The sequence below is a fragment of the Bubalus kerabau genome, chromosome 10 (genome assembly GCF_029407905.1).
Source record: "Bubalus kerabau isolate K-KA32 ecotype Philippines breed swamp buffalo chromosome 10, PCC_UOA_SB_1v2, whole genome shotgun sequence".
Taxonomy (NCBI): Eukaryota; Metazoa; Chordata; class Mammalia; order Artiodactyla; family Bovidae; genus Bubalus; species Bubalus kerabau.
The window spans coordinates 9588193-9602251 of NC_073633.1; the positions used below are offsets into that span (position 1 = coordinate 9588193).

The following is a 14059-nucleotide window of genomic DNA, read 5'->3' on the forward strand; positions in this document are numbered from 1 at the left end:
TCCTCCAGGAGATTGTCCCAACCCAGGAATCGAACCCAGGTCTCCCGCATTAGCAGGCGGATTCTTTACCAATTGAACCACCAGGGAAAACTCAAACCTCTAACCTATTTCCCCAGAGAAGTTCACCAGCTCCTCCTGCAGTAGGAAGTAGAGAGCCTTCGGCTCTAAGTGAGTGGGCTGAAAGGTGGGAGTAACCCAGAAAAAAAGGTGTTTTTAACTGACAGCGAACTGAGGTTTAGAAGAATTGCGTTATTTCTTCGATTAAACAGGGATAGAAAATAAGGACCCTAAAAACCTCCTAATGGTTAATAGTTGAAGGAAATTCCAAGCGGAATCGCGACCACTGGGAAAGGGAAAGGCGGGAGCGCGCTGCATGCTGGGACTTGTAGTCTCTTCCGGGAGTGGGCCACAGTGCGGGTGCGCGGAAGCGCGGGTGGTCTCTGCCGCGCATGCGTGCGGCGGCGGCGGCAGGGCTGATTGCCGCTGAGAAGAATATTACCGAGCCGGCGTCCGGGAATTCGGTATGGCGATTCCCCAGGCGTCCATGGGACCCTCATCGCTGGGCCAGAGCGGTCCCGGCTCGATGGCTCCCTGGTGCTCAGTGTCAAGCGGCCCGACGCGCTACGTGCTCGGGATGCAGGAGCTGTTCCGCGGCCACAGTAAGACGCGCGAGTTCCCGGCGCACAGCGCCAAGGTGCACTCCGTGGCCTGGAGCTGCGACGGACGTCGTCTGGCCTCGGGGTCCTTCGACAAGACGGCCAGCGTCTTCTTGCTGGAGAAGGACCGGTTGGTGAGCCGCTGGGACCCGGCCCAGGCTAGGGAGAGAGGGGGTGTGGTAAGGCGAGGTTGAAGAATGGCGTGAGGAGAGTGGGGGTGAGGAGAAGGGGGGAGAAAGGAGGGGTGTGGAGGTGAGCGGCGTGTATAATGCGCGAAAGAGAAGTGTGGGGGGTGAGGCTGGGGGAACGGACTGATGAGAGGTGAAGATGGGGGTGGTGGAGAGGAGGTGGTTGGGGTCGGGGGACGGTGTATAGGGAGTGTAATAGTAAGGAGGCGTGAAGATGAGCGTGGTGGGTTGAAGGTGAGTGTGGAGAGTAAAGGCCGGTGGAGAGGATGGCGGGGAGACTCGTGTGGTGGTGAGGAGCGCCTGGGACAGTGGTGGTGGGCTCCTGTGATGATGAGGAGAGTCATTCTGAAAATGACAGGGCCCCCGTGGAATTGAGTAAGCGGGTTGGGACCTTTGGTGGAAGAGTAAGGGTAGAAAACCAGAAAGGAGGAAGGCCAGGGAGGGATAAAGAGTAAGGGCATTGGTGTGGACCCCGTCCTCAGAACTGTTCACACTGACTGGGGAGGAAGGGAGGGTAGGGTATTGGGAAGGGTTTAGGGGAAGTGACTTAGAAGGACTGGACTCTTTACTCATCCGAACTTTTATGTTGGTAGCCAGATACCTCGTTTTGAATAAGGTTAAGAAGTTACATGGGTAGGCAGGTACATATGGGTGAAGTGGTATCTGGATTTTGTTCTTTCAGGTCAAGGAAAACAATTATAGGGGACATGGGGATAGCGTGGACCAGCTCTGTTGGCATCCAAGTAACCCTGATCTCTTTGTCACTGCGTCTGGAGACAAAACCATTCGCATCTGGGATGTGAGGACTACGAAATGCATTGCCACTGTGAACACTAAAGGTAACTGTTCAGAGGGCAGTAGGAAGATGAGCTACTGACAGTCATTCATTTTAAATATCTTCTCTGTGCCTGGCCCTGTTGGTATGGGACATCCTGAGCTGAATAAGGACCTGAGAGTTTAGTGCAGGGAGAGACATATGTATTGAAAAAACTAACATAATATAACATGGTCATCTTGTAATGGATAGGTCTACAAGGTGGATACTGAGAATGGAAACACTTAAGTATGCCTGGAGAAGATAGGGAAGGCTTCACAGAATTTGAGCAAACCCTTAAGATAGCCATATAGATTTAGTGGTCACCTTGTAGTGGGTAGGCAGCTCTAACGGGGAACAGCATATACCGAGGAGTGGAGAATTTAGGAAACTGCTGATAGGCTAGAATGACTTTAGAATAAATGACTGACAGTTGGGGAGAAAATGACCTGGAAGTTGTGTAGTACATTTATAGACTGTTCTTCCCCAGATATTGCCTTATAAACCTTGAGGCCATTTATTAAGTTATGTTGGCTAAGATGTTATTGATTATAAGATGCATCAATATTTTGTTTCATTAGGAAAGAAAATAAAGTTTTATTAGATAATCATGATACACCAAAAATTTTGAAATACATCCTGGTGCATTCTAAGATACATTACAGGTAATAAAGTGTGAAAAAATATGCATTTTCTTTTTTTTTTTTTCTTTTTTTTTTTAATTTTATTTTATTTTTATTTATTTTTTAACTAATTTTATTTTATTTTTAAACTTTACATAATTGTATTAGTTTTGCCAAATATCAAAATGAATCCACCACAGGTATACATGTGTTCCCCATCCTGAACCCTCCTCCCTCCTCCCTCCCCAAATATGCATCTTAGAATCAATAAAGTTGATGAAATTTGTGGGCTACTGGACTTTGTTGGCAAGACTTGTACCTGGAGGTGGAATGGTATGGTTTCCCCAACTAGACAACTGGTGATATGTACATGATTTAACTATATAGATGAACATTAAAAACTGATTGTATATATATATTTTAATGGCTACTAGAAAAAAAGAACTAGCTTATAGAATTTATTGCCAAAGTGAAGCTATTTAAAAAATTTGGAGGGGTCAGTTTTAATAAAAGTCTTAAAGGAAGAAGTATAGCTATTACATGGATAGTTCAAAAATTGTGAAAATGGCATGTGAATGACTGGAGTTTGGGAAGTGCAAGTATAAGAGAGAATTAGAGGCTCTGGTGTTAAGTATGCATTTAGATCTTGGCTCTGTTACTTCATAGCTTTGATATTTTGGCCCATCTCTTTCAGTTTTTCGTCTATAAAATGGGGAGGAAAAATGTCCCTTAGAGACATGTGAGCACTAAAGGGGGAAATGTGTAGATGAGTGTGCTGGACTTCTGGTTGGTCCTACTGATGAGGACCTTAGTGAATGAACTCTGGGCAATAGCTCTAGTCTTTCTTTGATAACAAGATAAACTTCTGGAGGGTTGTAGGCTAACAGTATCTTGCTGATCGTATCTGGGTTCCTAGGAGAGAACATTAATATCTGCTGGAGTCCTGACGGGCAGACCATCGCTGTAGGCAACAAGGATGATGTGGTGACGTTCATTGACGCCAAGACACACCGCTCCAAAGCGGAGGAGCAGTTCAAGTTTGAGGTCAATGAAATCTCCTGGAACAATGACAATAACATGTTCTTCCTGACAAATGGCAACGGTTGTATCAACATACTCAGGTGAGGGGTTTCTAAGTTTAGGGGACTGTCATGTCTTTGCACTGGGTGCTCTAGTGGATCCCAAGATGAATTAGATGTGAGTCTATCCTGAAGGAGCCAGAAGGACAAGCAATTGACTGTTGAACAACACGGATTTAAATTACCCAGGTTCCCTTACATGTGGATTTTTTCAGTAGTAAATACTACAGTACCATATGATCTGAGATTGATTGAATATGGGATGCAAAGCCACAGATACAGAGGAACCGTGGATACAGAGGACCAATTGTTAAGTTATACATGAATTTTTAACTGTTTGTTCAACCCCTGTCAGATCGACCCCTGACTTTGTTCAAAGATCGACTGTAGTAATAAGGAATTCTAACTTCTCTTGAGCACCTTCTAGCTAGGTACCTTATATTTTACTGTGTCCAGAGAGAAATCCTAGGGAGCTGATGATGGTATGCTTCCCATTTCACAGATGAAGATCAGGGATCTCAGAGGGTAAGTGACTAGTTAGCTAGTGAGTACTTGAACTGGATGTACCTTGAAGTATACCTAATTCGTATTTTCAAAGTCTCAGTTTAAATATCAATTTCCCTCTAGGGAGGCCCTCTTCATCCCCAAGGTTAGAAGCTTATATTATGTACTTCTGTTGGAAGCATTTCTCATTCTACATTATAAATGCATATTTATTTCTTTGTGTCTTCTAGTTACTAAATTCTGTGAATTAGGAGCTGTATTTAACTTGTTTACTGTTGAACCCTAGTGCCTAGCCCAGTACCTGCTACACACAGTCAGGATCTTAGTAAATATTCTCTAAATGAATGAAATTGTGGAATTGAAGTTGAGATCTATCTGATTCTGTTCTTTCTGCTGTCTTGGGTGGACACTGCAAGGCAGAGTGTGGTAGGCTCTGTGTTAGAGATATTGGGAGTTTGCTGTAGAATCCCAAGGATTGACTGTGGGACTTGGGAGTTGAAGGAGGCAGTTTCTGAGCTTGACCTTGAAAGATTAATAGAATTTTAAGAATCAGCAAAAGGGAACTGCTCAATGGACAAAACAAGTATGACTGAACATGGCTTATTTGGAAAGTAGTCAGTAGATCAGAATTGCTGGGAGTGGTGGTAGATAAAGTATCTGAAGAGAGGTCCTGAAACAGGGAGATAAAGTTAAAGTGTAATTTGGTACCAGATTATTTGGCTCTGGAATGCTATGCTTAGCAACTTGAATTTTAGTCTGTAGGCAGTGTTTTTTTTTAAGCTTTTGTATTAGAAAATAAAACAGATGTAGAAAACCACAAAATGCAATTATGTAGCTTAATGAACTGTTCTATGCATAACACCTGTGTAATCCCACCAAGTCAAGAAATATTACTTTGCTTGCCATCTCAGAAGTGTTTCCATGGGCTTTGTCCTCATCAAAACTCCCTCCTCGAAAAGCACTGTCTTGATTTTTATATTATTTCTTTATAGTTTTGCTACCAAATGTGAATTTCTGGATACTCTAATTCTGCCCATTTAAAAAAGTGTGATATGCCTTTTAAGTCAGTTAAACTGTGGAGGAGTCTCCTTCCTTCCTTTTGTTTTACTTAGAACTTAACTGTTAAAAAACAGGCTGTTAACCTGGGGAGCTTGTCCCAGTCTGGATTTTGCCGATTCTGACTGCTTGTTTATTTAAGAGTCACTTTGTCTTATCAGTTTGGTTACCCAGTTTAGAGAAGGCATGATATATGCTTGATAATTTCCCTTTGTCATTAGGTCCTGAATTAGTTCTCTATTGATTCCAAAGATGATCTGCTGCTTTTTTTTTTTTAAAGGATTGTTATGGACCTGTGTATTTAAGCATAGTAGATGTGTTTCAGTCTGTCATAATCATTATCCTTATTGAAGCTGAATTTGTCTTTGGCACACAGAATTCTCTTCAAGTTGGTTCCTGTCATATTTTTTAACATAATTCTCATAGTCTTCAGTTTCTTGCTCTCTGGTATAACAAGATATGCCAAGTTCATCCTGTGTATTTCCTGCCTCAAATCTTTAATTAGTATATTCCCAGAGAATCCCTGGATTCTTTCACTAGAAAATATTAGAACTCAGAATGTCCATATTGTTGAGTTGATGATTTCTAGACCTTTCTAGTAGACAGAGCTAGGAAGTATATGTATATACTTAAAGACAAAATAATTTGTAAATTCATACATATAACTTCCAGTTAAAATCTCTTTGCTTCCAAGCTAAGTATTCTGATTCTCAGAGATGCAGGGGATTATAGAATTTGAGTTTCCCATGGTTACCTACGGGGCTTCCCTGGTGGCTCAGAGGTTAAAGCGTCTGCCTGCAATGCGGGAGACCTGGGTTCAGTCTCTGGGTTGGGACGATCCCCTGGAGAAGGAAATGGCAACCTGCTCCAGTATTCTTGCCTGGAGAATCCCATGGACAGAGGAGCCTGGTGGGCTACAGTCCATGGGGCCCCTGTTACACACACAGATATTTAACAATAGTACTACCACCACCAGTGTGATTACTTAAAATTGTAAATTTTGCTTTTAGGATATGTCTTCCTCCATTAAAAAAAGTTAATACTACTACATGCTGTCAGATTACAGTTATTACATTACTTTGAACATGTATAATTTTTACAAGAAACTATATGTATTTAATGTTCATCACCAACCTTGGGCTGATAAGTCTTCAGTCACTGATTGTCACAGCTTACTCTCCTGTATTGATTCCTCAAAAAGTGTTCAAGGGGAGCAATGTTCGCTGAGTTCATACTTATCATAACTTATAAAACTTAAGAGATACTTATATTGTGCTGCTTCTTTGAACACTTTATAATTGATAGCTTTGCTAGATATAAAAACTTTGATTCATATTTTCTTACTTGTTTATCTTTTTACTCCATTTTCTTTTGGCATAAAGTGTTACTGTCAGAAGTCTGCCAATAATCTAATTTTTTGAAAGTCCATTATTTTCAGCTCCTTATTGCAAAATTCAAACTTAAATTGAAGAAAGTAGGGAAAACCACTAGGCCATTCAGGTATGACCTAAATCAAATCCCTTATGATTATACAGTGGAAGTGACAAATAGATTCAAGGGATTAGATGCAATAGAGTGCCTGAAAATCCATGGACAGAGGTTCATAACATTGTATAGGAGGCAGTGACCAAAACCATCTCAAAGAAAATGCAAGACAGCAAAATGGTTGTCTGAGGAGGACTTCCAAATAGCTGAGAAAAGAAGAGAAATTAAAGGCAAAGGAGAAAGGGAAAGATACCCAACTGAGTGCAAGGAGAGATTAGAAAGCCTTCTTAAGTGAACATGCAAAGAAAAAGAGGAAAATAATAGAATGGGAAAGACTAGAGACTCTTCAAGAACATTGGAAATACGAAGGAAACAATTTCGTGAAAAGATGGGCACAATAAAGGACAGAAATGGCAAGGACTAAACAGAAGCAGAAGAGATTAAGAAGTGGCAAGAATACACAGAACTGCACAAAAAAGACCTTAATGACCTGGATAACTATGATGATGTGGTCACTCACCTAGAGTAAGACATCCTAGAGCGTGAAGTCAGGTAGGTCTTAGGAAGCATTACAATGAACAAAGCTAGTGTAGGTGATGGAATGCCAGCGGAACTATTTCAAATCCTAAAAGATGATGCTGTTAAAGTACTGCACTCAGTATGTCAGCAAATTTGGAAAACTCAGCAGTGGCTGCTGCTGCTGCTGCTAAGTCGCTCCAGTCATGTCCGACCGTGCAACCCCGTAGACTGCAGCCCACCAGGCTCCGCCATCCCTGGGATTCTCCAGGCAAGAACACTGGAGTGGGTTGCCATTTCCTTCTCCAATGCATGAAAGTGAAAAGTGAAAATGAAGTCGCTCAGTCATGTGTGAACCTTAGCGACCCCATGGACTGCAGCCTTCCAGGCTCCTCCGTCCATGGGAGTTTCCAGGCAAGAGTACTGGAGTGGGTTGCCATACAGGACTGGAAAAGGTCAGTTTTCATTTCAGTCCCAAAGAAGGGCAATACCAAAGAATGTTTAAAATACCACACAGTTGCATTCATTTCACATGCCAGCAAGGTCATGCTCAAAATCCTTCAAGCTAGGCTTCAACAGTATGTGAACTGAGAACTTTCTGATATACGAGCTGAATATAGGAAAAGCAGAAGAACCAGAGATAAAATTGCCATCATCTGTTGAATTATAGGAAAAGCAAGAGAATTCCAGAAAAACATCTATTTCTGCTTCATTAACTGTGCCAAAGCTTTTGACTGTGTGGATCACAACAAACGGGAAAATTCTTAAAGAGATGGGAATACCAGAACACCTTACCTGCCTCCGTGTAGTCAAAGCTATGGTTTTTCCAGTAGTCAAGTATGGATGTGAGAGGTGGACTATAAAGACAGCTGAGTGCCAAAGAGTTGATGCTTTTGAACTGTGATGTTGGAGAAGACTTGAGAGTCCCTTGGACTGCAGGGAGATCGAACCAGTCAATCCTAAAGAAAATCAGTCCTGAATATTCATTGGAAGGACTGATGCTGAAGCTGAAACTCCAATACTTTGGCTGCCTGATGCAAAGAACGGACTCATTGGAAAAGACCCTGATGCTGGGAAAGATTGAAGGCAGGAGGAGAAGGGGATGACAGAGGATGAGATGGTTGCTTGGCATCACTGACTCAATGGACATGCGTTTGAGCAAGCTCCGGGACTTGGTGATAGACAGGCCTGTGTGCTGCAGTCCATGGGGTTGCAAAGAGTTGGACACGACTGAGTGACTGAACTGAACTTACCTGACTCCTGAGAACCTGTATGCAGGTCAAGAAGCAACAGTTAGAACCGGACTTGGAACAAAGGAGTGGCTCAAAATTGGAAAAGGAGTATATCAGGGCTATATATTGTCACCCTGCTTGTTTATTTTATATGCTTAGTACATCATGTGAAATGTTGTGCTGGATGAATCACAAGCTGGAATCAAGATTGCTGGGAGATGTATAATATCATATATGAAACGAGTCACCAGTCCAGGTTCGATGCACGATACTGGATGCTTGGGGCTGGTGCACTGGGACAACCCAGAGGGATGGTATGGGGAGGGAGGAGGGAGGAAGGTTCAGGATGGGGAACACATGTATACCTGTGGCAGATTCATTTTGATATATGGCAAAAGCAATACAATATTGTAAAGTTAAAAAAAAAAAAAAAAAGATTGCTGGGAGAAATATCAACAGCCTTAGGTTTGCATATGATACCATCCTAATGGCAGAGAGTGAAGAGGAACCAGAGAGCCTCTTGATGAAGGTGAAAGAGGAGAAAAAAAAGCTGGCTTAAAACTCAGCATTCAAAAATCTAAGATTATGGTATCCTTCCCATCACTTCATGGCAAATAGATGGAGAAAAATGGAAACAGTGACAGATTTTCTTTTCTTGGACTCTCAAATCACTGTGGATGGTGACCGCAGCCATGAAATTAGAAGACGCTTGCTCCTTGGAAGAAAAGCTATGACAAACCAAGACAGCATGTTAAAAAGCAGAGATATCACTTTACCAACAAAGGTCCATATAGTCAAAGCTATGGTTTTTCCAGCAGTCATGTATGGATGGGTGAGTTGGACCATAAAGAAGTCTGAGGGCTGAAGAGTTGATTCTTTTGAACTGTGGTGCTGGAGGAGACTCTTGGACAGCAAAGAGATCAAACTAGTCAAAAGGAAATCAACCCTGAATATTCTTTGGAAGGACTGATGCTGAAGCTGAAGCTCCGATACTTTGGCCACCTGATGGAAAATGCCCTGATGCTGGGAAAGATTGAGGGCAGGAGGAGAAGGAGACAACAGAGGATAAGATGGTTGGATGGCATCACCAACTCAGTGGACATGAGTTTAAGCAAATTCCAGGAGATAGTGAAGGACAGGGAAGCCTGATGTGCTGCAGTCCATGGGGTCGCAGAGTTGGACACTGCTTTGCTACTGAACAACAACAAAATGTCTTTGTGTTAGTCTGGGTTCATATTCTTAAGTATATAGTGTGTTGTTTCAGTATATTTTTGAAATCTTTTTATTTCAGGAAAGCCTTGATTTACAGTCTTTGATACTTATTCTGTTGTCTTTGGTTTTCTTCTTCAGCGTCTCCTATTTCTATCTTAGTACCAGGGTCATTTCCCTCAGTTTGATTGATGTCTGTTTTGTTTTTCAGCTACCCAGAACTGAAGCCTGTGCAGTCCATCAACGCCCATCCTTCCAACTGTATCTGTATCAAGTTTGACCCCATGGGGAAGTACTTTGCAACAGGAAGTGCAGATGCTTTGGTCAGCCTTTGGGATGTAGATGAGTTAGTGTGTGTTCGATGCTTTTCCAGGTAAGCAACTCTGCCAGCACTTTGCTTGTTGGATAAGTTAGTTTTATTTCATTTTGAGTGAAGTTGGGCCCTCCTCTTTGGATTATTCTAATGTCTCCTCTGTCTGGTCTGCTCTGCTATAGGCTGGATTGGCCTGTGAGGACCCTCAGTTTTAGCCATGATGGGAAAATGCTGGCATCAGCCTCAGAAGATCACTTCATTGACATTGCTGAAGTGGAGACAGGTAACCAAACCCTCACTATCTTAACGAGACTGTTCTGTCATTCATCCTTGGCCATGAGAACGCCTATCACGTGTTTTCATCTCTGTTCCTTACTACTTTGCTAGTATTAGCAAAAATGCATTTGCCTCCTTAAGGCAAGTGTGTTTATTATGACTGTTATCAGGTAATGAGGGAGCAAAGATTTAGGAAAGAGGGGCAGGTCTGAAAGAAAGTGATTAAAGAAAACAGTTTGCTTTTTATTTATTTTTAATTTTTCCATTATAATGATTTTTTTCCAAAATTTTTAAAATAACAGAAAGGAAGAATGAATGAATGGATGGATGGATGGATGAGTGATCTCACCATTTAAATACAGTCTCTTTTAGCAATATGGTATATTTCTTTTTGTCTTTTGCCTGTATGTTGATTTATATATTTTACAATTTAAGAAATTATCAAAGCACATGTGATTTGTTTTAAAAAGCAACAAGACAGAACTTGAAAATAGAAAAATGAGAGGCAAGTATTCATTCTATAAAAGTATTTCTTCAGGTTTATTTTTAATGTAACTTTATTACTTTTGGAAATACATGATACTTTAGTAAAAGAATTCAAACTATATAGAAAACTTCAAAGAAAGTATGTGTGTGTGTGTAGAAACAATATATATAAAAACAGCTTTATCAAAAAATTCACATATCATCTAATTGACCAATTTAAAGTGTATAATTCTGTGTATCCTGCATTTTTAAATCAACACCACACTGTGAATACTTTACTACATTAATCCAGGTTAAAAAAAAAAGTGGCTTTGGAAAAACCATGTTTAATTTCAACAAGCAGGCAGGATAAAAATTTTGAAAAAAGAATTTTATTTGCAAGGCAAGTGTGGTTGAGTAGAAAGATCTGTGACTTCGGACAGACTGACTTTCTGTGCTGACTCTGTTCTTTTTCTGCCTTATTTTTTCCCCTGCTGCTTCTTTGAGGTGTGACTTAACTGTTCAGTTACCCGTTTCTTTATAAAATGGGGTTTAAAACCATTACTTGCATTGATGGATAGCGTTGTCATACTTTATTAGGATAAGTATAATGCATCTGATTCATAAGAAGTGCTCAACAAAGAGCTGACATTGCAGTTTTTTTAGGCAGTGTAGGCTAGGGCTCAGAGCATGGGCTGTTAGGTTCAGATCCTGCTCCGCCACCCGACTGCCCTGTGACCCCTCTGTACCTCAGTGTTCTCTGTAAAACGGGGTAGAATTGTTCGTATCCTATAGGACTATTATGCAGATTAAATGAGTTAACATAGGTAAGTACTTAATGAGTGTGGTCTACTGTTAACATACTGATTGATATCCCTATATTGATTTTTATAGGAGACAAGCTGTGGGAGGTTCAATGTGAGTCACCGACCTTCACCGTGGCTTGGCACCCCAAAAGGCCTCTGCTGGCGTTTGCCTGTGATGACAAAGATGGCAAATACGACAGCAGTCGGGAAGCTGGAACTGTGAAGCTGTTTGGGCTTCCCAATGATTCCTGATAGGAGGACCCAGCATATGGCAGTGGCTTCAGTTGTATAGTTAGTTTGGTCTGTTCTCTGGGGGTTGGTGGGCGCCTAAAGTATTTATGAATTGGTGTAAATTGTATCAGTGTTTTGTTAGGCTGCCCATTCCGGTTTCTTTTGTGTTTGATTTGGCTCTCGTTCCCTGTCCCTTGCAGTGCTGACACCAGCATACCTTGTCCTCTGGGGACTTCCTGTCTTCCTGCTGTTGGGCGTGTGGTGGGATTTGTTGGGCTTGGTTCTGCTTGGACAGTACGTAGTTTGGAGGGGTAGGTGAGGAAGGGTGAGATGGAGTTGGAGATTTTTTATAATAAAAAAAGTACATATTAATAATTTTGAGAATTGAACATTTAATAAAACTGACTTTTTAATTATGGGACTTCTAGGACTTTAAAAATTATGGTAATATTATCCTTATTACTTTCTTATGTCATTATAGGGAGGTGTTGTAGTACTGTATTTAAAAAAAGTTTCAGATAGGATTTAAAGGTTGTAATCCTATCATTTAATGTCATAAGCAAGAACTCATGGTTTGTGGTGTGAAATGCATGGACAGTGGCACTCTGATAACATGTTGAGTCATCACTTGTTTATGTCTATGTGTACCTGGCCTCATTCTGCAAGATTTGTAGGCCACAGATTATGATAAACATTGAGGAAAAATAGTAAAATATTTAATTTTATATATATTAAAAATACAAGAAATAAAAAATTATGATATGACCTATAAATTAGAATAGGAAGTCAAGACTGTGGGGAATTAAAATAGAAACCTGCAGAGAATAAGAACCTAATTGAATGATTGAACTAAAATTTGACTCTGTACTCCCCAGTGGCAAAGTGAAGAAGGGGCTAAGTCAGCTAATTCTTATTAAAATAAGCACATGCCAGCTCCCTCAGGGAAGGCACAGCTTTTAATAGCTCTTACCACCAGAAGAAATGGCTCATGTAGGGGGTTGTTATCTGTGAGCAGCATCTTGATTTCATTGTGTTTTAATGGATTTCAGCTTTAAAAAGAAAAACCAAGTCAAATATACCTCAGAAAGTGATGTTTGTGGAAAAATTTGGAAAAAGCCAGTAAGCAAAAAGAAAACTCATATTTCTAACACCAGGAGATAACCATTTTTCTGCTAATAAGCATTTTTATATATACCCTTCTAGGAGTTTTCTTGTACTCATGTTTTTTGTATAAAAACATGTTTATAAAAATCTTGAGGGGTAGACAAATCAAGTATGACCAGATAAAAGCATACAAGGTGCTCAGCACCATGTTTGGCAATATATAAATCACCAAGTCTTAATAGGCATTTTTAATTATTGGACATACCCTGTGTGTCTGGTATTGTAATGATCACTTCACTCAATTTTTGCAACAACCTTCAGAGGTTGGGTGTTATCACCATTTTACTACCTCAGGGAGTTCAACTCTGTTACTTATTAAGTGACAGTATTCAGATCTAGGTTTGCTTAAAGGCCCATACACCTTCTGTTGCAATGGCTATTCTGGTTCCATTTGCACTTCCCATTTGACAGACGAATAAACCTTGGCTCTGAGCTGTTAGGTCTTGGCGCAGGTTAGCAGATGATCAGTTGAGCTCCATCTGCAGGCTCCGTAGTATTTCCTGCAGCCTGGAACAGCCTCTTCCTCTACCTTCCCTGGAGAATGGTTTCTTTAGTTGCAAACCAACCAGCCACCTCATTGTGTAAGAAGTTCAGATTTGCTGTGTTGATGACCCATTGCTAAATTGACTAGAATTACAAGTCAGATTGAGATTATGGTGTCTCTTGCTGAGATCTTGGGTTTTCTGTGGCATGAGAGCCGGGGAAGGATGGAACTTACCAAGTGTTAAGCTTGTGTGAGGTGTACATGTGTGCCTTGAGGATTGTTCCCTCCACCCTAATATGTGGAGGGGGAGGGTTGTGCAAGGAGCTGTGTGTGGGGGAGTGATGGGAGCGGGAAGGTTCCTGGCAGAGTGTTGGAAGGCTAGAGCAGGGTTAGATCCAAGGAGCAGGCAGGCAGGAGCAGGCTGTGCTCTCCAGTCAGGAGACTGAGATGTGGAGGACCAGAGGGTGGGTCAGAAGAGGCCAACTCTGGGATTTCCCAGAGGGGTGTGGGGGTGGGGGTGGTGTATGTAGCTTGTTGGGGTGTGATGTGTGGGTGAGCTTGGTGTGTGTGTGTGTAGCTGGTTGGGGTGTGATGTGTGGGTGAGCTTGGTGTGTGTGTGTAGCTGGTTGGGGTGTGGTGTGTGTAGCTGATTGGGGTGTGGTGTGTGTGTGTAGCTGGTTGGGGTGTGGTGTGTGTGTGTGTAGCTGGTTGGGGTGTGATATGTGGCTGAACTCGGTGTGTGTGTGTGTGTGTGTGCGTGCGCGCGCATGTATGTAGCTGGTTGGTGTGTGATGTGTGGGTGAACTCAGTTGAGAAAGACCAGGAATGACTTCCTAGCTGTTCCCCTTACACACTTAAGCTCTTCATTGTCAGAGGTGTGATTTCTACTCTCAGAGAGTTCTAGTCACAAAAGGGACCATGAGATGTCGGCCTTCATTGGAAGGAGAAAAGCACACAG

General features: G+C 41.7%; 1 protein-coding gene across 1 annotated transcript; it reads left to right on the forward strand.

Annotated features, from left to right (window-relative positions):
- Positions 1–406: 406 nt before the first annotated feature.
- Positions 407–11874, forward strand: THOC3 (THO complex subunit 3). The gene is made up of 6 exons (XM_055536569.1): positions 407–790; positions 1527–1683; positions 3198–3402; positions 9574–9735; positions 9858–9958; positions 11311–11874. The coding sequence occupies exons 1-6, from the start codon at positions 524–526 to the stop codon at positions 11472–11474; spliced, it is 1056 nt and encodes a 351-aa protein (XP_055392544.1). The 5' UTR covers positions 407–523; the 3' UTR covers positions 11475–11874.
- Positions 11875–14059: the final 2185 nt, after the last annotated feature.